General features: G+C 34.1%; 2 protein-coding genes across 2 annotated transcripts in view; both read right to left on the bottom strand.

Annotated features, from left to right (window-relative positions):
* Nucleotides 1-10,394, bottom strand: part of GABRA1 (gamma-aminobutyric acid type A receptor subunit alpha1) — a 57,040-nt gene extending 46,646 nt beyond the window's left edge. Inside the window, exons 1-3 of the mRNA XM_035284358.3 lie at nucleotides 10,160-10,394; nucleotides 7,670-7,758; nucleotides 4,210-4,322 (exon numbers count right to left, since the gene is read on the bottom strand). Coding sequence (XP_035140249.1) covers nucleotides 4,210-4,322; nucleotides 7,670-7,743 — 187 coding nt within the window. The 5' untranslated portion in view covers nucleotides 7,744-7,758; nucleotides 10,160-10,394. The remainder of the gene's footprint in view (nucleotides 1-4,209; nucleotides 4,323-7,669; nucleotides 7,759-10,159) is intronic.
* LOC144581638 (uncharacterized) lies at nucleotides 10,156-22,638 on the bottom strand. Its single transcript, XM_078365961.1, has 2 exons — nucleotides 22,521-22,638; nucleotides 10,156-10,385 (listed from the first exon to the last, which is right to left on the bottom strand). The coding sequence occupies exons 1-2, from the start codon at nucleotides 22,621-22,623 to the stop codon at nucleotides 10,156-10,158; spliced, it is 333 nt and encodes a 110-aa protein (XP_078222087.1). The 5' UTR covers nucleotides 22,624-22,638.
* Between the last annotated feature and the right edge of the window lie 272 nt (nucleotides 22,639-22,910).

Raw genomic sequence — 22,910 nt, 5'->3', positions numbered from 1 at the left:
AACTGGGATTTTGGCTTATCATAAATAAAGTGTAGCCTGTATATATGGTGGGGCAAAAGGGAGGAGAAACATATAACTTGAAGAGTATTAAATATCCATAAAAGCCTTATTATCTTCCTTCAAAATTCAGCTTCATATCTCTGTTTATGGATTATTTTTGTTCCACACCCAAAGTGCAGGGGAAGCCAATATGAAAGTGACTGAAATTTCATGCATATGGGTGCAGTTCAGTAGGAGCAGTATTTAATATTTTAGGAAGCTGGAGAACATCCAGGATTCCTTCGTTTATTGTAATACAGGCAAAGAGGAAAAAACTTGGGCAAATGAATTTCCTAGAAAAATTTTGGTTTCATCCTGATTTAAAACTAAAAGAGCCAGATAAATTGATCAAGGGACACTTGAGTCTTCCCAGGCTCATGAGATCAATTCCTCTCCTTTATCATTTCCTCTTTGTTGCTGTCTTTTGCTTCCTCAATTCCTCTCACTCCTCTCTGTTTTCTTTTTATTTTCTATCCTCTTTTGCTTTTCTTTCCTTTTTTTAACTTTTTATTTCTTCTTTTTCCATTTTTCTGACTTTTTTCCTTTTTCCCTTATTTTATTATTCTACACTGACCATGCTTTAGGTAAGAATTATTTCAAAAACATTACTCAGCTTCTAGTTGCAAGAAATAAGCAGCCCCCCACATCTTGCCACCAAAGAGATTATAGACAAGAATGAATTTTGCAATTACTAATAATTTTTATTTGTGTTTTCTGGATATGGATTATTTTAACTCAAGTCTATTTAAATGTTTCTTCACTGACATTGTACATAAATTATGAACATAGCTAACTTACTTTTCTCTTTCCATCCCAAATAGATTATATTACATTTTTAGAATTCCACATATTCTAATCCTCTGTAGCTCTCCTACCTTTAAAAATACCTTCCTAGAGATTTCTCTTTATTAGTCATCTTTTTATTTGCAGTTTCTCATGATTAATCTTATCCCTGAAAAGTCAGCCTTTGAAAATAGTTTTACAATATTTGCAAACTGTTTCCTGTCATCTAGATTAACCAAGTTATAGATTTCATTTCTAGTTATTGAACCCAAGGTATATATCTACTAAGAGCAGTGCTACACCTTCTGATGCAGTGTGTGTTTCTAAAAAAACAGGTCATGATGAATTTGCAAAAGAGTTTCTTGTATTAGCCTCAAGTCTTAGCTTATCACATTTTTCTATTTTCTGATGACATTCAGAAGCAAAATCTCTGCCTTTTGCATAATGTTGTTACTTTCATAAAACAAGATTTTGTTATAAGACAGAAGCCAGTGGCATCTTTATCTTGCAAGAGGAAATTATTTTAGCTATGCTAATAAAATTACTAAAACTTTTACTATCTTATAAGATAATGATAATCTCACATATTTCCTTTACATAGTCTTTTTATCTGAAGGCAAATGGCTCCTGTAAAAAAATAAGTTAAAGGAGAGGGCCTGCTTTGCAATGGAGAGCTACTGGAATGCACATCATACTGAAAGTAGCAAAAATTTATGTAAAGGAATGAAATTAAATACTTTGAATATGCAAAAATTTTAAAAATACACAATAATATCAACTTAATAGCATCCAGCATTCATGGTATTATCGTGTTTCTCTAAGTCTACAGCTGGTTATATTTCTCAAGATATCTTAAAGCTACACTTAGTATTTTAAACTGTAGTTCTCTAATTACAGATACCTTCTCTAAATGCACTTTAAAATATTGATGATTCTGTAGATACACGTTGTAAACACGTGCCATTTTATTCCTTAAGGATTAAAAAAAATCCCAAAAAGAATTTTAAAAATCCGTTTAGTCAGTATCAAAGTTTTTTCATAAATCTCAAATTCATCACATTTAAGTGTACCACATTCCAACAGGATGTTTAGAGTAAAAACAGATAAAATATTTGAGCTACTTTTTTGTTTGCTCTAAGTTCTATCATAATCTCAAAACTTACTGTTACCAGAAATCAGAAATATCAGAAAAAATAATCTTACTAAAGATTAAAGCACATCCACTGTTAATTTTCTCAAGTCCTGAGATTATTATAGCATATTAAGTTCATTTCACTAAAAGGAAGATGGCATGTCTATACTTGGAAAACTACTATTTTTGCTCTTTAAATACATATCTATTTTTTGTTATTTTCTGGGATTAAATAGATGATAAAAGTAGATTCTACAAAAATAGCAATGTGGCAGTATGAATTAGCATAGTTATTCTTGTAAGCAAATCACCAGTATTGAGAATTAGCTTTTCAATATACTCTTAGTCTAATCTATATCTTTTCAGGGTCTATGGCTCTTCAGGGTCTAGGAGTGCATATAAAAATTAGTTAAAGTGATATCTGCTAAAACAATATTTGATGAAAGGGTTATGTGTATATTTATTAAAGAGTTATTATATACAATTAGTTGGAAATGAACACTCACAGCTTGTTACTTGTTCTCTGAATAATAATATATCCACATGGGTAGTATTTTAAAAGTTTGTATGTAAACATTTAATAAATTGAAGACTATGCACAAATCTGTCAGATAATATTCATATTTACAAGTCAAAATATTAAATAGAATTTTCTGAACTAGAATGAAGAGAAAGTATTAAAATATATTGTAAAATTCTGCTGATTTTTTAGGGAATCATATCATAGGGCAGGAAGGAGATTCAGTAAAGTGATCAGATCAATCCAATCAATATTTTCAAAAGTTTTCTACGTAAAATTCATAACACTAGCCTGGCTATTTCTTCTTTTTGTATGTTCTTCATCTAGCTAGTTTTGTAATTTATTGCAAATTTTATAAATCAAGAAAAACTTGTGAAGCCAATTGAGATGTTTAAAGGTACACAAGCAATATTTTGACATATCATGTATACAATTAGGCTCCCCTTTTGTGACCACTCTATTTAGACCTAAATAATTTTTTTCTAAAAACTTAAATGAATACTTACTGAAGTCTAAACCTGAGGAAATTTGTATAGTATGTCCTAAAATGAATGTTTGAAATTGATTAGAAAGGACACCTGGTAAGACATTTGACATATATTTGGGTTGTGTCTTTCACAAGGCAGTTCCCCTTAAACTTCTGAGACACTAATGACACTTGGCAGCTTCAAAATAGACCTATAAGCACATTCATGTCATTACACTATGCAAAATATTTCTTAAAAAGTGGCTGTAAATCCATGCAACCATTTAATCATAAAATCATTGCTTAAATTTGTAAGCTTTTTATTCTTTGCTTATCTGTGCTGTCTAGATGAAGAAGAGGTGGCCTTCTTAATATTGCCATTTGATTACTATTTAAATATTGCTATTAAATAGTTTCTACAAACGCTGTAGGAAAGGTTCAGTGTCAGCTATAGTTGAGAATCATGGATTTTAACCTTGGTTTTCTGTGTGACTTTGAACGATAGTTTATTTCCTTGCTTCAGTTGTTTTACTCGGAGATCAATATTTTGATTTGGCTTTATTAGTCTTTAACAAATAAGATACTTTGATTATCTTATTCAAGTGTTATTCAAATGCGTGCCATTCCTATAACTATTTACTCTTATTGTTATACATATTGTGTTATTAAGTGTTGTGTTCTTCCCAAGCAGAAATGTATCAATATAACCGAGTAATGGATAAACCAAGAAAAATAAAATTGTACTGCAGAAAATTAGGGTATAAGTTCAAATGCACAGTTAAACTACAACACTGCCATCCCCTTCCTCTATTATCCTAGAGGTGGTGGCAATTTAACACATAATAGTGGATCAATATGTAATATTCCCAAATAAATGTTTGAATCAATAGAATCAAAGATACCCCTGTTGGAATTCAATGCAGACATAGCAGTACCAGGTGAGATAGCTGCAGTCTTTGTGCTGGAAGAGAGAATACTATCCCAGTTTTTACCTACATAATAAAATAATTACACAGAAAGTACTGTGCTATCATGTAAATGTAGCATCTCCTTCGTGTCATTATGAGAAGTTCGTGTCTGCCTTTTACTACATATGGATATGAAACTACACAGTAACTTGAATAACATTGAGTGATCAATTAAAAATAGATTCGTCATTAAATTACATGTTACCATCCTTATTATTTGACTATTAGAGGTAAAGTAAGGCTGTAATGGTAAAGATTTCATGCTATTCTCTAAAACAAAAATACAGCAAATGCAACCTACCTCCCAATCCTGGTCTCAGGCGATTGTCATAACCATCTAGGAGTCTGTCCAAAATCCTGGTGAAGACAGTGGTATTGTCTTTAAGTTCATCTTGTAATGACTGCTGGCCATAGCTGAAAAACCATAAAGAGAAGCAATAGCTACATTATACATTACTACTAAACCTCTTTCCAAATGAAACCTTTCTCATTTTTTCTACCTTGCTTTCTACTGAATCCTAACTTGAAAATTATTTTTCACAAAGTAAAAAAAGAATGTTATTTTTAAACTCTGGGCATTTAGTTATATTTGTCTTCATGGTTTATAAGCTATTTTAAATTTTTATTCGTTAAATGTGAATGGAAAATCATAAGAAATGACTTCTATCCGTTTACTTCTTGAATTCTCAACATGTGTATTATGCTGCATGCATGTCTTCTCTGAGCAAGTAAGAATGCTAATGCACGTTTTTTAAAAACCTGGAAAACTTCTTTCCAAATTAAAAAAAGTTACCAAAAGAATTGTGTGTATGTTTTTTAAAATTTAACATGTAACAAAAGCCTAAGTTTTTACCTACCAGCATCCCTTCTTTCATCCCTTGCTTATAGATCTGTGTTTTGGCAGGGTTTGTTTTTTTTTTTTTTCTTTTTTGATGTTCTTGTAAGAGATTTAGATGAGAAACATAGATAAAACTTATTTCTTAGATAATTCTATTTTTACATCAGTGTTCAAATTTCCATTCCTCTTAAGATTCATGACCCAATTATTAAAATTTGTCTATTCACACAACCAACTAATTTTTATTATTTCTAATCTAAGATGTAAAAAGAATCTTTAGAAAGATCAAGTTCAATAATCTTAATTTATGGTTTACTAAGCTGTCTTACAGTTTTAGGGTTTTCTTTAAGAAGGCACACCTATTTGTGAGCAAAACCTTGCATAGAATCTAGCTTTCTTCAAATTTTAGTCTGAAATTTTATTTCTCTTCTTCTATATTGGAGTAATTATTTATATTTAAGTGTTACTAGTTGCAGTTGTAGTTTGTATCCCTTACCATTATTAGTCTTTGCGTTCTAACCACATAGTGATCTCAGTTCAAAAATCGTGTATTTCCTACATCAATCACACTGCTATCTATGCTCCTTGAATCATATTTGATGTGATGATTAGCATGACAACTCCGAAATCCTTTGAGAGAAGTGTTTCCTATCTTAGGATGGGTCACATTTACTGATATATTTCAATCATAGTTCTGACCTTGAGTACAAAAAGAATGAATATAGGGTGTAAACTAAGAAACTGCCACTAATCTATCACTTCCATACTTTCTACTTAATATGCTTTGTGCTGCACTTCTGTGTGCTGATGTTATTGATAAATATAAGAAAAATAGTAACATTTGAAACCAGAATTCACTTACTTGACAACAGCAAGAAATATGATCAAAATATCATTTCAAAAACAAACACTGTTTTGCAGGTAATTAATTTTCTATCGGCAAAATGCAATGGCTATTTTTTTGATGAAGTTTTAATTTGATAAAATTACTAAAACTAAAGGCTATTCATAATATTGGATATATGTAATGTGCCTCTATGAAACAAATTTTCATTCCCCTAATTTCAACATTCATGCCATGCAGATTGAAAGCTTACTCTCTTTTGGCAAAATTAAGCATCTTGCTGGTTTTTAAATCAAATTTCCAACAAGCTAAGTGTCTTCCAGTATGTCTCATTGGCAGATGACAGCAGTAAGGCAATAATAGTTTTATGAATGCAATTATTTATTTAAAAAAAAACCTCATTGTCACAAAATCAATTGTCATGCATGCATCTTTCAAGGATACTGGAAGGTCATCTTGATAAAAATGGAAAAGAAATGTTAGAACACCCTAAGTTATGAGGAGGGCCTTATTGGGAGCTCTAAGGAAGAAGCAATACAATAAGAAGAAGGAAAACATGAGATGGGGTAACTTGACGAAGTAAAATTAAATTGTTGAAACAATCCTTAGAACATGGAGTTTTTATTACCTTTATCTAAACCCTGTAAATTTTTACAGCTTATATAAAACTCAGAAAAATGCTTTTCTCCCTGGTTTTACCTTACAAATGTTTTCACCAATTGTTTGCATTGGAATACAAATGCCCAAAGAGACCACTGCCTTTTCCCCAAAACCAGTTCTGCTTTCCAACTGAAGTGGAAATCTTTCTTTTACGTAATTTTTTAATGATTCTCCATCTTTACTTCTAACTTACTATGTCAAGTTGTAATTGCAAGAGAAAAACCCTAGGAATTAGGTGGTTATTCATTTGATATTAAACACTCCTGCCAATGTAGTGTTTCCTAAACTGAATATATATTTTGAAGAGAAATGGCAGTTTCAGTACCTGATTTTGATTCCATATGAACCGCTATATAATAAAACACTGTGCACTAACTCCATCTACAGGTCATTGCAATAGTAACACTTCATATAATTTTTCAAAAGCAGTAAAGACATTTAACTTCTCACATTAAGGGTATTTGAAAATAATGCATGTCTGTCAGTGTTTGCTATACACAATAACAATAAAACAACAACAGACAACTTCTGAATTAAAATAAATCTTTCTAAATTCATTCTAAAATGTCTTCCTAGACTATTGCATCTCCCTATTTTAACTCTTTAGAGTTCACTTGCCATTTCGAAGAAACTCATGTTTTTATATTATGTCTGACTTTCTTATGGGCCACAGGAATAGGCTACACAAAAAATATAAAATCAGATAAAGAAAAATCTGAAATAATCAGTCATTAAGTAGTTTCTACTATATTAATTTCCCATGCTTGATTGATTCATTAAAAATATTTTGACTATGCTTAAGCTTAATAAACAATTAGTAATTGTTTTCCAAAATTTGTTTTTATAGTAGGTATATTTAAATGGGGAAATTCAATGTTACCCAAGTTCTTAAATATTTGTCTCATGTAGTCCACCTTTACTGGGTATAGAGATAGCGATTTCAAAACATGATAAGCACACACATTTATAGAGACATGATTTTCAAATTGCAGATATTATTTAAAACTTTCCATTTCTATATATACAAAAATTACTCTGTGATCTTTGCAACTGGCTAGAAATTTTCTTGCTGCATAATCAGCTTACATGGTATGCAACCATTAATTGGGTAACTTTTTTATGAATTAGGAAAACACATGTTTAGTTCAGTTCCAGCTGAACAGCGAAAAGTTCAAGGTAAGACTTAAATGTTGAATTAATAAGTGTCTTAACAATGGCTTGTTAGGTGTATTCTAACATGCGAATACAATGTTTTTTTTTTTATACTGTTCCTCTTTATTCTTAGCTGGAAAAAATTGCAGTTAAGTTTTCTGAATTCCCTTAGTCATAAATGCATCTGAGGATAATTTTCTTCCCCCTGATAAAATAAATGAAAGTTACAGAAATTTTCATGCAGATTTAAAAAAAAAATGTCCCCACCTTTTTCCAGTCAATGTGCTCAGAAGGAGGATCCAGGCCCAAAGAGAGTCAGACAGACCTGGACTTTTCCTCATTGCGGGCTGGAGCAGCTGAAAAGTAGAATAAGTAGAGATCAATGTCTCTAGCAAGAAACATCAGGTTATAACCACTGGGGCTGACTGAGGCAGTTTAGATGAATGCTTTGAAGTCAGGAAATGACCTCACTGGGATATGACACCTCATTGGAAGCAATGGAAACCTGGACCATCCATTCTCCACTCTCCCTTCCATTTCTCCATTCAGAAATATATCAGTGTTCTTATTCTCCTGTAAAAGAATACAAGTTGAAATGCTTTCAGGTGACAGCATTGCTCAACATAAAAACTGTGAGTTGTTTATCTCTAGGTTTCATATTTAGAATATAGTTTAGTTTATTCTCTTCTTGATATTTATCATATGAAAATTTGAACCTTTATGATTCAACTTTCCACAGTGAACAGTACATTAAAATTTTTGAGGTGGCGTCTCTAACAGGAAGAATTTATTTAGGGATAGGATGGAAGAGGTTAACATGTTGTGATGGCTGAATTCCTCTTTGAATTCTGCAGGTACCTTGATTTCAGAAGCAACTGTATTTATCTCTATTTAAAAACATAGGAAACACACTGTTGAATGCCGGAGTCGTGCTTGTATTCTGTGCCTGTGACTGCTCTGCTAAATATGCTTCCTAATGTTTCTGTAAGGCTAAAGGACACACTTTATAGTCAAACCATGTGCTGATCTCTCTCACATAGGAACCACACACACAAATCCACACAAACATGCCCACACATGTCTTTCAAGCCCTCTCAAATGCTGCCAGGTTGCTGCTAGAAATGTTTCATCTCAAACAGATGGAAGCTCCAGTGCTTTGCTTTGCATGAATAAGGGGTTCTTTTTTACCTCTCAGGTAAAGTGCAATCAATCACCATCTGATTGTTGAATTTAGACTTGGTAGTGGAATGTTGGAGAACTGGAGGAGTACAGAAAGCTTAGAGAATTAAAATTGTATATAGTCTATGTGTTGAGTCCGTTTTCAAAATTCAATGCACTACCTGGATGAGGAGCAGATATGGTAACATTTTAATGTGCTGTAATTAATTCCAATCATAATATGAGAAAAGTTAAAAGTATTTAATCTATACTCCTTAGTAAGGTAAGTGATTAATAGATTGCAAGGCTTTTAAAGCTTTTTTTTTTTTTTCATTAAACACTCTGTAGTTTAACATGGTATGCTTTTAAATACGTCTATAAAATGCTTTCTACACTCTCGGAATCATTTAAATCACCAAAAACCATTACAAACAGTCATGTAAGCAATGAAGCATAATGTGTTTAGAGCAAAATAGTCTAGAGATAAGAAATGTGAGCCTCATCATAGCTTTTACTCAATTTAGTAATTTAGTGACTGGTTTTGAAACAGATAAGTTGACTATGACAAGAAATCTTGGATAAATATGTTAAAATACTACATCTTAATTGCAAAATTTTAATTTACCCTCTTACTAATATTTAACATTTGTTATGAGGGAAAAACAACTTCTCTTAGTCCTATTAATTTTTGTTGCTCTTTTTTAAAAATACTGAATATCCGAAGGGGTAAACAAAACACAGCAAAACCCTGAGACAAGTCACCATAGCTTTGCCCTCCTCTGACATTTTTAAAAGAGAAAAACAAACCTATGATGGCACTTGAGTTGTTGAGTAAGAAAGTTTCTTGCAAATACAAACATAATAGTTTAAAAGAAAGGCTAAGCTGCAGTCTTATCACTTTCTACTTTCATCCCCCCCACCCCCCCCCACCCGCCCCAGACACACACTGCAATCACCATCCCATGCCACCCGTATCAAAGAATAAGTTGAGTTTTCGTGTTCTGAATGAGAGAGACCCCCTACACCAGAGGGCATTTCACCAGCGGCCACTGGAAAGGAGAAAAGAGATTTTGCAGCCAGGACCAGAGAATGCCTTCCCTAGGATAGAACAGTGAGACAGGTTTTCTGTCTCAGCGTCTTAACTTTAGATGATGGCCCCCAACGCCCCTCCCCAACTCACCCCAGCTCCCCCTTGCAGAAAAAAAAAAATACCAAAACAACATGCCACCACCCACCCTGCGGAATTCAGTCAAATACGCCTAAGAAAGCGGGGAAGAAAAGAAGAAAGACAGCGGGAAAATAATGCTCTTACGTTGCTGCGGTTTCACACTGAAAGAAAAACATTTCGTTGTTTCTACCTGCTGTGGGATCAGGTTCCCGTCCTGCTCGCTCCGTCGCTCGCTTGATCGCTCTCCCTCTTCTCTCTCTCTCTCTCTCTCTCTCTCTCTCTCTCTCTCTCTCTCTCTCTCTCTCTCTCTGTCTCTCTCTACCCCCATCTCCACACCACCACCCCCCCGCAACTATAACATTCCTGTCTCTCCAGCTAGGAAAAGCCACGTTCCAAGCTCTGTCTGTATCGTGGTCCAAAGAGGCACTTACCTCGGGCCCCCTCTGGACACAGGATCTCTCAAGACCGGGGAAAAGTCTGGGAGAGAAAATCGTGGAGAGACTGGAGCCGGCGCGAGTCTGCGAGTCCGGGCGCGCCGGATCCGAGGGGCGTCCTCGCTCAGCCTCTCACTCACTCGGTCTGAGCCATCATGGACTCTGCGTGCTCCTCTGCTGAAGATTTCACACCCAAATTTGCTTCCCAATATCCAATCTGCAGCTATACAACAAAAGATTTCTCTTTACCAAGACAGTAGTAATACGTCCCAGGGCAAACCGGATGTGAAATAGGCGGTGACTTCATGCCAGAGAGATTTTATTTTAGAAAGGAAGGTGGTACCAGCCTCTGGATCTGGAGACCAATCCGCCCATTTTTTATATGCAGCACAATTTAACTTGCACCACTCTGGCCCTAATCCCCTTCTCTCTAGCTGCAGGCTCAAATCCTTCTACAATCTGCTCCAAGCCTTCCCTTCTTGGGGGGAGCGACCATGGGGGAGGGAAGGATAGAAAGGGTGAGAGACACACGGACTGCACTTAGAGTCTTTTCACACTTGCAATTTACGAACACCCGATTTTAAGGTGAGCCCATTAAAAATACAACTGTTCCGTGCAACTATTCTACCTTTGATCAGATATGAAACCGCTGCCTGCATATGAATGAACTCTAGCTCTGAAATAGGGAGATGCAGGGTTACACGTGTGGAGAGAGCACTCGTCTCGCCTCTCTCCCTCACACACACTCCCACACATATGTCTAAGTCCCCGTGTCTTGCAGAGTCACGAATGGTGACGGATGGTAGGAGAGAGTTCTGGCAGGTAGGAAATTGGGACTGGGTTTAGAGAGTCTTTCGCACTTTCTCAGGATGGGAGCGCTTTCCAGCCCACCTTCTTCTGTAGCTTAGAGGACAGCAAGAACACCCTCCGAAACCGGGTTGTTGTTGTTTTTCAATCTTTGGAGACAACTGTTTGTCTATGTTATCATGGAGAAAACGCAGGCGATGTTACCTCTGAATTGTGCGGGGTTCCTGGACGAGGAACATTTAACTAATAAATCACCCTTATCATTTCTAGGTTTGAGAGTCCCATCTCCATTTCGGAATCATTTCTTTGCCTCGATCTCCATGATTCTCAGATTAGGAAAATGGGAGAGGGAGAGAAGGAATTTTTAGAAGTCAGGACACAATCCTTGTCTACTTTTTTTTTTCTCCCCTCTCTGGCCTCTTCTATTGCTCTCCCTGGTAGCTCTCCACCCACAAATAATTATACACTAGGAAAGGGGGGGTGTTTCAACATCAGTCTAACTAAATTTCCAGGGAATCAGCGATGACTGTGGTTTCCTCCTCCGATTTTGTGAATGGCTGTTTGTAGCAGAGAGCGGATGGGTGCTGTCTTTCTGGGAGCGCTTGCTGAGACCTAAATCACTGGGAGCTGTCCCTTCAGCACTTTCGTCCAGTTACAGCAGGAGGTGCTGAAAAGGTGAGGTGTCCCATGCAAGGTTTCTGGTGGATAAGGTCTGAGCTGTGCACTGGTCATTTTCTCCTAGTGAGCTCCTAGCAGAGAAACGTTTCAGATGGGGCGGAGCTTAAGCAAGTGAAGAAAAATCCTGAATAGCCAGTCCATAACCACTTTGGGGTTTCTGATTCTACAAGTGCTTCTTGACCTTGTGCAGCAATGCAATCAGCTTAATGATTAAAACTTAAATAAGGTGATTGCAATAATAGGGAATATAAAATTGAAAACTACATTCGGCGTTGGGTTTTTCTACCTTCTGAATTTTGTGATTAAATGTCAACTGGGAAATGATTTTAGAGATAAACTTTTGGGAGAGATATTTAAAGATTATCTTAAATAATACCTGTGTACCTGGGCAGTAGTTAATTGCCTATTACGTTCAGTTATAATAAATGCCAATGTGTAATTAAAGATATTCGCTGAAAAAACATCACAGCTTCCCTATGTGACATTACCAAATTTGTATTTGCTTATCTATTAATTTATTGAGTGGTTTTGAGAATAAAACTGAATAATGAGATTTATAATTAACAGTGAAATCCTAAGTTAACAATTAGAAAACATTACTATATTACTTCATATACAATGGAATTCCACAGTTTTATCTTGTTTTAATGAAAATCAATAGTCATAAACATCTGATTTTTAGTGTTCTCCTGGCTAAACTGTTGCAGGTCCTTTTATGATCTTCTACAAATTGAAAATAACTTTATATCCTTTATTAATGAAACACAACCAAATCACTCTACTGATTTTGATTTTGCAAACAAAGTCACTGAAGCTTAATCATGTGAACAATAGTCTCAGAGCAATGCCGGTTATATTCTGCTACAAATTAAAATTTTTTATGTGTCTATGAAACAGTATACAATTGCACAGCATTTTCATATATTACAAAATAAACATTAAATAATTTGGGGGCCATAGTGTGTATATGGAAATGGACATACCTATACTATTATTCTCTTTTTAAAATATAATACTCAAAAGGTAAAATACAATAATCACTAGGTAATTTGCTATGAATATCAGCTTGTAATATATATATATGCATGTATGTATACATGCACACATGCATATAATTCACTTTGAGGCATATATGCATATAATTCACTTTGAGGCATATATGTTATTAATTGTATTTAGAAATATTCATATTTTAGTTTTCCAAAACAACTGGCACTCTAATTGTGAGTTTGTTTATTATTTTCCATCAAGATGTCATCAATATATGCACATACTACCATACAATAAAATAAATTAATAACAAGAAAATACGTACTTTATATTGTTTTAATATTAAATATTTTATATACTTTTTGATACTGTGTATTTTACATTAGCCAGAATGAAGCATTTCAAACTATGTGTGCATTTAATGATGTCAGTTTTCTAAATGATAATAACCATGGTGTTTAATATTCTTAGAGTTTTTACTTGGTGCCAATTAATGTGCAAACTAATTTTCACAATAATTCAATTTAGTTCTCAAAATGAGTCCCTTTGAGAGACAGTATTAATATTTCTGTTTTACAGATCATTCTGTAAATTATCGACTAGAGAGATCAAAAGACTTGGCTAAGGTCACACAACTAGTGAGTATTCATACAAAAATGTAAACCCATATGCTTTGACTTCAAAGCCTGTCCTCTTAACCACAATTCTATATTACTTTATTTCCTTACTGTGAGGTTGTAAGCTCATAGTGAAATCTTTTTCATTCACTTTATGTCTATGCTAGACCATCTTTCTATTAGTCACATAAAACTTATCTTTGAATATTTATTATCATTTATTTATGGCAAGACTTTTATTTTGATGGTCCATTGCATCCAACTGCAACATAAAATCAGGCTTACTTTAGTATTTCAGAGATTTAAGCTATTTTTCTTTTGTCTGATGAGGCCGGTGGCCAAGACTCTCCTAATAGTTACAAGTTTTTGGCAGAAAGAATTTGAGGTTAAGTCTAGAACCAGGAATCCTCAGGATGCCCAATAACTCTATCTCCAGAACAGCAGTCTGGTACATTTTGCTTTTCCTGTCAATTTTAAATGGCAGGAAGCTGTGACATAATTGATGAAGTGGTGCTGATTTTATTCAACAGAAAAATGTTTATACTTTCTTCAACTAATTGTAAACCAAATGAGAAAAAAATAGCAAGAGCATTCTCCGTTATTCAGTGTGTCTTTTTGTCATTTACAAAATAATATAGGGTGAAAGAGAATAAATAAGTAAAAATAATAAAATATCAAAGGAAATTTAGTTGAAACTCAGAACAAATCGATCTTTTAAAATGTATTTGAATGGCTCAGATATATTATACACTGAAAGTGTGTTTTAACATTATACAGTGAAACGTGGTTACCAATCTGCAGCAATATATGTACAGGTTGCATTTGAACATGAGTTCACCCACATTTATGTATATATAAATGAATATTTATATGGAATATTTGTTATGCTCATTTAAGTAATCCTACTTTTCTAGTTCATCTGTTCATAATAGAGACCACCATGTCTAATTGACTATACTAGCATATCCAGAGGCATATCTCTTCTTCCATAAATGACATTGAAATCGTAGTTTGACAGCAGAAGAAGAAAAGAAACGTGATTTAAGGAATAGAGTATTTTTTGTACCTTTATCTGGACATATCTGTCATCTGGGTTATTTAGACAAATTATTTTTCTTAGTCTGGAAGGCTAGTTTGGTATCTCGGTATACTGAGAAACATGATGAATATAGCAAAGACAACATTTATGTATATTTGCATCATAAGTGTTTGGTACTCTAATGGAACTTAGAGATTGTTTTCCCCAACCACTTTGACAGATCACAAAACTTACGTAATTTTTTCCATGATCTCTACAGATATAGAACCCAAGTTAGCATGCCACAGTAAATGATTATGCATGAATATATACTTGAAGTCACAGATGTTTCATAGCTGTAAGGTCCTGGTCACATTGCTGAACTTTTCTGAAGTTTTCCAATGAAGTAATGATACCTTATAAGCTGGTGGTGGCATTCATGACATGGGAAAGCAAATGTGAATCAGACAGCCCTCTTGTGTAACACCTAATATACATCTAATGAATGCCCATTTTCCTCTTTTTTTCTCACCATAAAATTATTCTTTTCTTGGCATTTTAGTGCCTTATTTACGGCATGTTCAAATAACTAATAATACATATAATATTGTTCACATTTTTCGTACTATTGAAACAAAATAATCACTTAGACAGGTAGTGGAAAAAGCTAGCCCTTGTGCCATCTGAATCCTAGGCTCATTAAGGTGTTTAGTGAAGGAGATTTTTACTACATGGGCCTTGGGCATAGAGTATTTTACATACATGTTAAACCAGCACATTTGAAGAGACTATGACTCAGAATATAACCAATCACAGCAAATGTTCAAACCACAGCCAGTACAATCAACCATAGGCTCCCCAAAAAACACATTTATATTATTATTTTGTAAGATGCAACAAATACTCCTCAGGAATAAAAACATGTATGTGAGAATCAGAGTCTATTTAACAGTTATGTAAGTAGGGCACTATCCAATTTTCCTCTGTTCACAGTTTTCTGTTTATCAGCAACTCACATGTAACCCAGATTCGCCCATTTTTTTTCAAGGACTTTTCTTTTCACAGACGTCTAACACATCAACCCAAGAAGACATATGCAAGTTTATTCAGAGTTAGGAAAAATTATATGCTGATGATTAGAAACAATTATTTATTTTAAAAGTTCAAATAATATATAAATGATTTTTGAAATTCTTAAAGAATTTTTTGACCCTGCAAATTCAGTTGGTAACTTGAAGACTAATCTAAGTCAGAAAGGAGGTAAGAAAATAAATATTATTTATTAAAATGTTGTCACAACTCTCTAGATTAAATACTTCAGAATGTTGTATCCTACATAACTTGATTGAGGAAATATGCATTTGTAAAAAAATTTATAGCAAAATTCAGGCATTTAAGATGTTTATGTGTTTTCTTTGGTAAAATTAAAATGCATAAATATATGCACACATATAGTCTTTGTGTAAACTCTTTTTAAACCACAAGAATGTATATTTACTTATGTTTTTCTTTGTTAAATAGAATGAATACATATTCAATCAGTAACAATGAATTTCTTGCAGAAAGAAACATAGCTCTAAGTTAGAGAATCAACTTAGAGATATTATATATAAAAAAAAATAAAAAGCATTAGGCATGTTGGTAGCAAGAAACTGCATTCAGCTTATTCAGGACCTGCTGGTATGTTAGGATATGTCTAGTTTAAATATTTGAAGAGTTTAATATGGTCTCAATATCCTGTTGGACTGCTGCATTTTCATATTTGTTTGAAATCATAAAACACAAAACAATGCCATCAACATTAACGCAGCATTTTATAAAATCATTCATCACGCCCTGAGTGGCCCTAGGATTTGTGTAAAGGATATGAAACGGAAGGATTTACTAGAATAAAGATCAAGAATTAAGGCACTAATACACCATCTGTTCAATAGCTCCCAATTCTTGATGTTTACAATAATTGTGTTGTGTGGAATGAAACAAAAACAAATTTGTGGATATAGATGCATTTTTATTATGGCTGTACATAAATATCTCCAAACATAACTAGTGCCCTTGTGTTAAATGTAGAAAATGGATGTAATTATATTTCTACTATAATTTACAACTACACAAAAGAATCTCTCTTAACCTAACCCATTTCCAATTTTGCTCATAATAACATTCACCAAGATTTCTCTGTAACGAAAATTTCATAGCCTATCCCTTCTCTCTCTATGTATACATAGGAAGAGATATAGATACATAAATATGGATATAAATATCTATGTGTTTATAGCTTTAAAAACACTCTACCAGTTATCTATATTTATATCTCTATGTCGATAATATTGATATCTATACCTCTAAATTGATACTGATATTTTTACTTCTCTCCTATCTCTTTCTCTCTCGACCTAAATAAACAGAGAGAGAGAGAGAGAGAGAGAAAGGTTCTCCACTTGGGAAGGGGGAAATCAAGAGTTTAATAGTTGAGTGATATTCACTTTTGAGTAATTATATATCAAACAATGATAAGCTCATACAAATCTCAGAAACATAGACTGACTCATTTGAAAACTTGGTATTTGGCCCAGAAGCATGCTCCAGATGAATACATACCAGCCTGTGCAAGACCAGCCTGGCCAACGTGGTGAAAACCCATCTCTACTAAAAATACAAAAATTAGCCAGGTGTGGTGGCTGGCACCTGTAATCCCAGCTACTCAGGAGGCTGAGGCAGGAGAATCCTGCTTGAATCCAGGAGGTAGAGATTGCAGTGAGCTGAGATCACATCACTTCACTCCAGCCTGGGCAGCAGGACAAGAAAGACTCCATCTCAAAAGAAGAAAAAAAAATTGAGTGGATTTTTACTGCTTCTGACTAATCACATTCAATGTTGGAATTTCAACATAAAGTGGGCCACCCTTAAATTTTATCTAAGGGAAAAAGAATGAACCTCCAAATAACAGTCCCTTCCCCATAAAAAGTTTAGTTATTATTTAGTAGCTGTAATATGCCAGACATGCTTAGCTGTTTGCATTTGTTGTTTGTTTCCCATGTAGCATTTGCAATTGCATTCTTATAAAGGTACTGTTTACAGATTAGGGAACCTGTGTTCCGTAAGATTAATGAACTTTCTTAAAGATACAAGGTTTATAAGTCAGAATCTGCATTTGAATGTAGGAATAGATTCTGTGGCTTCCAAAAATTTCTTATTATACAGCAGTGAAGGTAAATCTCTCCACATAACTTGGGAGTAGAACTGTAATGAGAGACTGGTGATACTATTTCTGATCAGAAAAATTTACAGCAATGAAATGTAATTATTATGAATTTTAAAAAATTAAATATTTAGGCCAGGCATGGTGGCCCACACCTGTAATCCCAACACTTTGGGAGGCTAAGGTTGAGTGGATCACTTGAGGTCAGGATTTTGAGACCAGCCTGGCCAACATGGCGAAATCCCTCCTCTACTAAAAATATAAAAATTAGCTGGGCATGGTGGCACGTGCCGGTAATCTCAGCTACTCAGGAGGCTGAGCCAGGAGAATCACTTAAACCTGGGAGACAGAGGTTGCAGTGAGGCAAGATCATGCCATTGAACTGCAGTGTGGACAACAAGAGTGAAACTCTCTCAAAATAATAATAAAAAAATTTACTTTAGAAAAGTAGTCTAATGTAATTTTTTTTTTTTTTTTTTTTTTGAGACAGAGTCTTGCTCTGTTGCCAGGCGCCAGGCTGGAGTGCAGTGGTGAAATCCTGGCTCACTGCAAACTCCGCCTCCCAGGTTCAAGCAATTCTCCTGCCTTCAGCCTCCCAAGTAGCTGGGATTACAGGCATGTGGCACCACACCCAGGTAATTTTTGTATTTTTTAGTAGATACGGGGTTTCACCATGTTGTCCAGGATGGTCTTGATCTCCTGACCTCATGATCCGCCTACCTCGGCCTCCCAAAGTAATGTAATATTTAAAAAAGAAATTTCGAACCAAAACTGTTCTTCCTTTTTCTAGGTTATTTACAGAAGTTAAGTTGGGCCACTTCCTTGAATTTTAGTATGTTTATTTGTAACAGAGTTTTAATGATTTCATTTTACATGGAATATTCATGAAATAATACCTGTAAAGTAGTTAACAAAATATTCTCCACAGTTGGTATGTATGGTTATTGTTAACACAGGCATTACAGTGTAACAGTCGTGATAACAAGTAACTTTTTCTAGAATAATGCCTCACTTTCTGAATAATGAAATTAAGATTTTTGCACATTGCAACCAATTCATTTGAGGCTTTGCAGTTGAACCACCACACTCAAACTCAGCCAAACTTTATCACATACCAGATTGATCATTTGGGGTGTTTTTTATCATACAGTTGTAGCCTGAAGAAAGGAAGCATTGGCATTTACAAGGAAAGTGAATTCATTATTTTAGAGAAACTCAACTCAGCAGATGGTAAGAGCAAAGACATAAAATGCTTAAGGCACAAGCTATTGTGAAACTCAACCTTAACACCACAACAGGAGGAAACATGTTCTTTCTCTGTCCAACTTGTCCAACTTCCACTGAAGTCTTTTTACTGACAAGACAACAAGGTTTAGAGAAAGAAAAGAAAGAGAAAGAAAGAAAAAGGAAGGGAAGAAGGAAGGAAGGAAGAAGGAAGGAAGGAAGGAAGGAAGGAAGGAAGGAAGGAAGGAAGGAAGGAAGGAAGGAAAGGTTTAAAATTCAAATCAAATAAAATGGAATGCAAAACAAATTTTATGAAAACAGTAAATGAGAAACTAAAGAAAACTAATCTATGCTTGCCGTGTTTTACATGTTTATTAACAACTGGAGTAGATATTGCTGAAGCAAGAAACAATTCACAAAACATCAGAAAGGAATACCAAAAAAGAAGCCATATAGTTTGGATTCAGCAAATTCAGAAATGAAAAAAAAACTTTGACTAGAAAAACAAAAAATCAGGGCATACTATCATAGAGGTTCAGTTTTATATCATAGTTTTTGTTTTATTTATTTTTGTAGAATATTCTAGCAGGCAAGTTCAGTCTTTTATGAATCAAGTGAATCTTATCAATGTTCCTAAATTCAAATTAAACACAAAAATCAACTATGATTGCATTGAAACAAAAACAAATCAAAACAAAACATTTTATTTTGTTTTGTAATTTCTTTATAGACCAATTTGAATTAAAGGTTTGTTTATACTTTTTCTAAACTATCAATGTAGAATAAAGTCAAAACTTAGAAACAGTGACTGAAAACTAAGAACTATACTAATGTTCTCTTCTTATCTTTCATTATTAGCTATGTTAAAAACTGTAGTTACTCTTCTGATGACCTTGGGAGACTTGATACCTCTAGGAAAACTAGCTGTTTCACAGATTGAACTGTGCTAAGTTAGTCTGACAGCCATATGTTTAAATTATGATTTCAGTGCCTGGAGAAATTTTTGTCAGGCTCTCAAACAAGTCAGCAAATTCAGTAGAATTGCCCTGTGGCTTTGCAGGAACCTGGTTGGGGAAGGTTAGTCAAGGTTCAGAAAGCCTTTGTCAAAGTCTTAAAGAGGGCTCAAATACAAGCTCTGTTTCAGATACAAGGGCATCTGCTTCCCGTACATATGCCCATGGAAGTCCCTTTTAATTCCAAAAGCAAACAAACATTTCAAGATGGAGCCACTTCTTATATTCCCTAAAATCAATGTGTAATTTACTCTGAGAAATACATAAAAGCAAAAGAAAATTAAAAACAGGACAGGTGCGGTGGCTCATGCCTGTAATCCCAGCACTTTGGGAGGCAGAGGCGGGTGGATCATGAGGTCCAGAAATCGAGACCACCCTGGCCAACATGGTGAAACCCTGTCTCTACTAAAAACACAAAAAAATTAGCTGGGCACGGTAGTGCGTGCCTGTAATCCCAGCTACTCAGGAGGCTGAGGCAGGAGAATTGCCTGAACCCAGGAGGCGGAGGTTGCGGTGAGCCGAGATCGCTCCATTGCACTGCAGCCTGGGTAACAAGGGCGAAACTCCTTCTCAAAAAAAAAAAAAAAGAAAGAAAGAAAGAAAGAAAATTAAAAAAAAAAAAAAAGATGAACTAATAATCTCCTTTGATAAGAGCTTGTGAAGTACCAGAAAAATGTAGAAAGAAAAGAAAAGAGCATTTTAGGATAAGACTTTTATAAACTTTACTGTAACTCTTCTACTACAACAATGTATGAGTACAGGTAGAGAATGTGTTTGCAAAATTTGAAATTGTAGTCTCAAACATTGTTCTCATTCTTTTGAAATATAGTTGTTACTCTAAAGTTGCTCCTCTATTAAAGCATATCAATGCAGACATTAAAATAAATATAGTTCTCAGAGTTCAGCATGGAAAACTAAAATTTTACATAACAGTTTAATGAACATGACTCCTGGAAACTATAAATATTTATTTCTTAATCACATTTTAATTTGAAGAAGCCTCAGTAACTGACGTTTGTGCTCATCATTATTTTTATCTAGTTTTTAAATCTAAATCCAAATTTGAGATTTCCTCATTTAGTGACACACCATATTGAAAGAAAATGCCTGTTCAGGCCGACTTTCTCCTGCCCATTTGAAGAATTTATACCTATACATGTGTTTACTGCCTTGGAGTTTCCAAAACGTGTTTCATACAACATCTTTAAAAATGCACCAAATAATCTAATCAGATTCCTTTTAGAACTAATTAAATCAATCCAGAAGTCCTCTGAAGGAGTTAATGAGAGCAAAACCATCAAATCAAGGCATAGAGATTCTACCAGATATAAACTATACATGAAGCTATAGCAAATAAAACTCAATAATTCTGACACAGAAAGACTTGTACAACTATAATCACAATGAATCATCCAGAAAAAGACCCATGCATATTCGAGCAATTGTACATGAAAAGGAAGTTTTCCAAAGCAGTGTGATTTATTATTCAATACATGGAACAGGATTACAGACATTACAATAAAATAGAACAAAAACCAAATGAACAAAAATATTTAAATTCACACCCTCAACTAGAAATAAAATGATTTACTGGTGAAAGAAGGAACCTACAAATATCCTGTGCATTAATGAAATTAATTTAAAAAATCAGGCAATGCACATAAAAATGAGAGCACAGGACAAAATAATAAATCAACAAGGAAATTTCACCAGTGGCTAATTAACAAGGGTGGAGATATTCAATTGCATTTGTGATCATACAAACATAAACTGAAACAATTTGATGTCACAGTTATCAGACTAATGAAAACGTTTTTAAAAAATGATACTCTTCACTACTTATTTGAGTTGTTGGTAGCAAAAATGGCAAACTGTTAGTAGCTATCAAATGATAAATATACTGCATGCAAATTTAAAATTAGTATCCTAGTTTTAAAAACCCATTCCACAGATATTCGAATGCTAGTATAGAAGGGTATATGTATATAGAAGTTTGATGGAGGATTAATGTGAATGCCTTTAAAATTAGAGCTATATTAAATATCTGAAAATAGAAAAATAGTTGAATAAATTTTGGGATGTTTACATCATGAGCATTTTAAAAAATGAAGTATATCTTTATCCATTGACACAAAAAGATATTTTCACTGCATGGCTAATTCAAAGAGCAAAGATCGAAATAGCATTATTCCTATTTTACAAAATATATGTAATATACAAGATAAAGTATAGGTTTAAAACGATATGTATTTAATATACATAAAACTATTGACATGGATTATTTCTTTTTAATTTATGCTTTTCGTATGGCGTGATTTTTTTGTGGATATATATCTTTTTGTAAAAATTTTTCATGAAATAACAAAAGAAAAAGAAAATGAGATTTAGATTTTTAGACATAGAAGACATAAATCAGTGCCACCCAGAGTTCTCTTAAAATCCCAAAGTCTGAACCCTAGGTTTACAAAGATAGGTTTGTTGTAATGATCACCCAAGAAGAGTTGGATTCTTAAAATCGCTGCGATTTCATTCACTTCTAGAAGTTGAGAAGGAAGTGGCAGAATAGTGCTAGAAGCTCACTTTCTTTGTCTTTCTAATTATATAGCCATCCAAGGGTAACAATTCCCCTTCAGAAATAAGATAGTTCAGAATCTTAAGCACTTTTCCAAATAACATGCTTAAAAGTCTACTGTAAATTCAACAACAAATGATTGGAAATATAAACTGTCAATCAACTGAAGAGATATGTTTGAGTAAGAAAAACTGTCTAGTGCACATTATAAATACCAAAATCATTTTGCAATGTTACCTGTATGGAGATTTACAGACTCTTCTTCCTCTGCCTCTGCCTCTGCCTCTGCTTCTTCTTTTCCTTCTGCTTCTTCTGCTTCTTTTGTTGTTGTTGCTATCATTTCAAGGAGAAATCATTTTCTGTTTGCTACATACTCTAGGGAACATATGTTTAAGTATGTTAGGAGCATATTTATGGGAAGCAGAGTACTTAGTCTACTTCACCATCTATACACTTTGGAACTCTTCACTGGTGTAATTTTCATAGCCTTATTGTTAAATGAACCCCTCTTATTCCCTGTGTTGAAGGACATTTACATTTGGCTGTATATTTTTGCACAACAGTTATGTAAGTAAACAGCTCCAAAATTCCATTAAGGATGCTCTTTCTCTCATTTGCAAATATTTG

Source organism: Callithrix jacchus, chromosome 2 (genome assembly GCF_049354715.1).
Source record: "Callithrix jacchus isolate 240 chromosome 2, calJac240_pri, whole genome shotgun sequence".
In the NCBI taxonomy this organism is placed as follows: domain Eukaryota; kingdom Metazoa; phylum Chordata; class Mammalia; order Primates; family Cebidae; genus Callithrix; species Callithrix jacchus.
This window is presented reverse-complemented; position numbering and strand designations above follow the sequence as displayed.

Bases quoted from the DNA above. Each gene is read 5' to 3' on its own strand.
- LOC144581638 (XM_078365961.1), bottom strand. From the start codon at position 22,623: ATGATAGCAACAACAACAAAAGAAGCAGAAGAAGCAGAAGGAAAAGAA. The intron at 10,386-22,520 runs GTAACATTGCAA...TTTGTTGTATAG, and splicing joins GTCTGTAAATCTCCATACAG to CTGCAGATTGGATATTGGGA.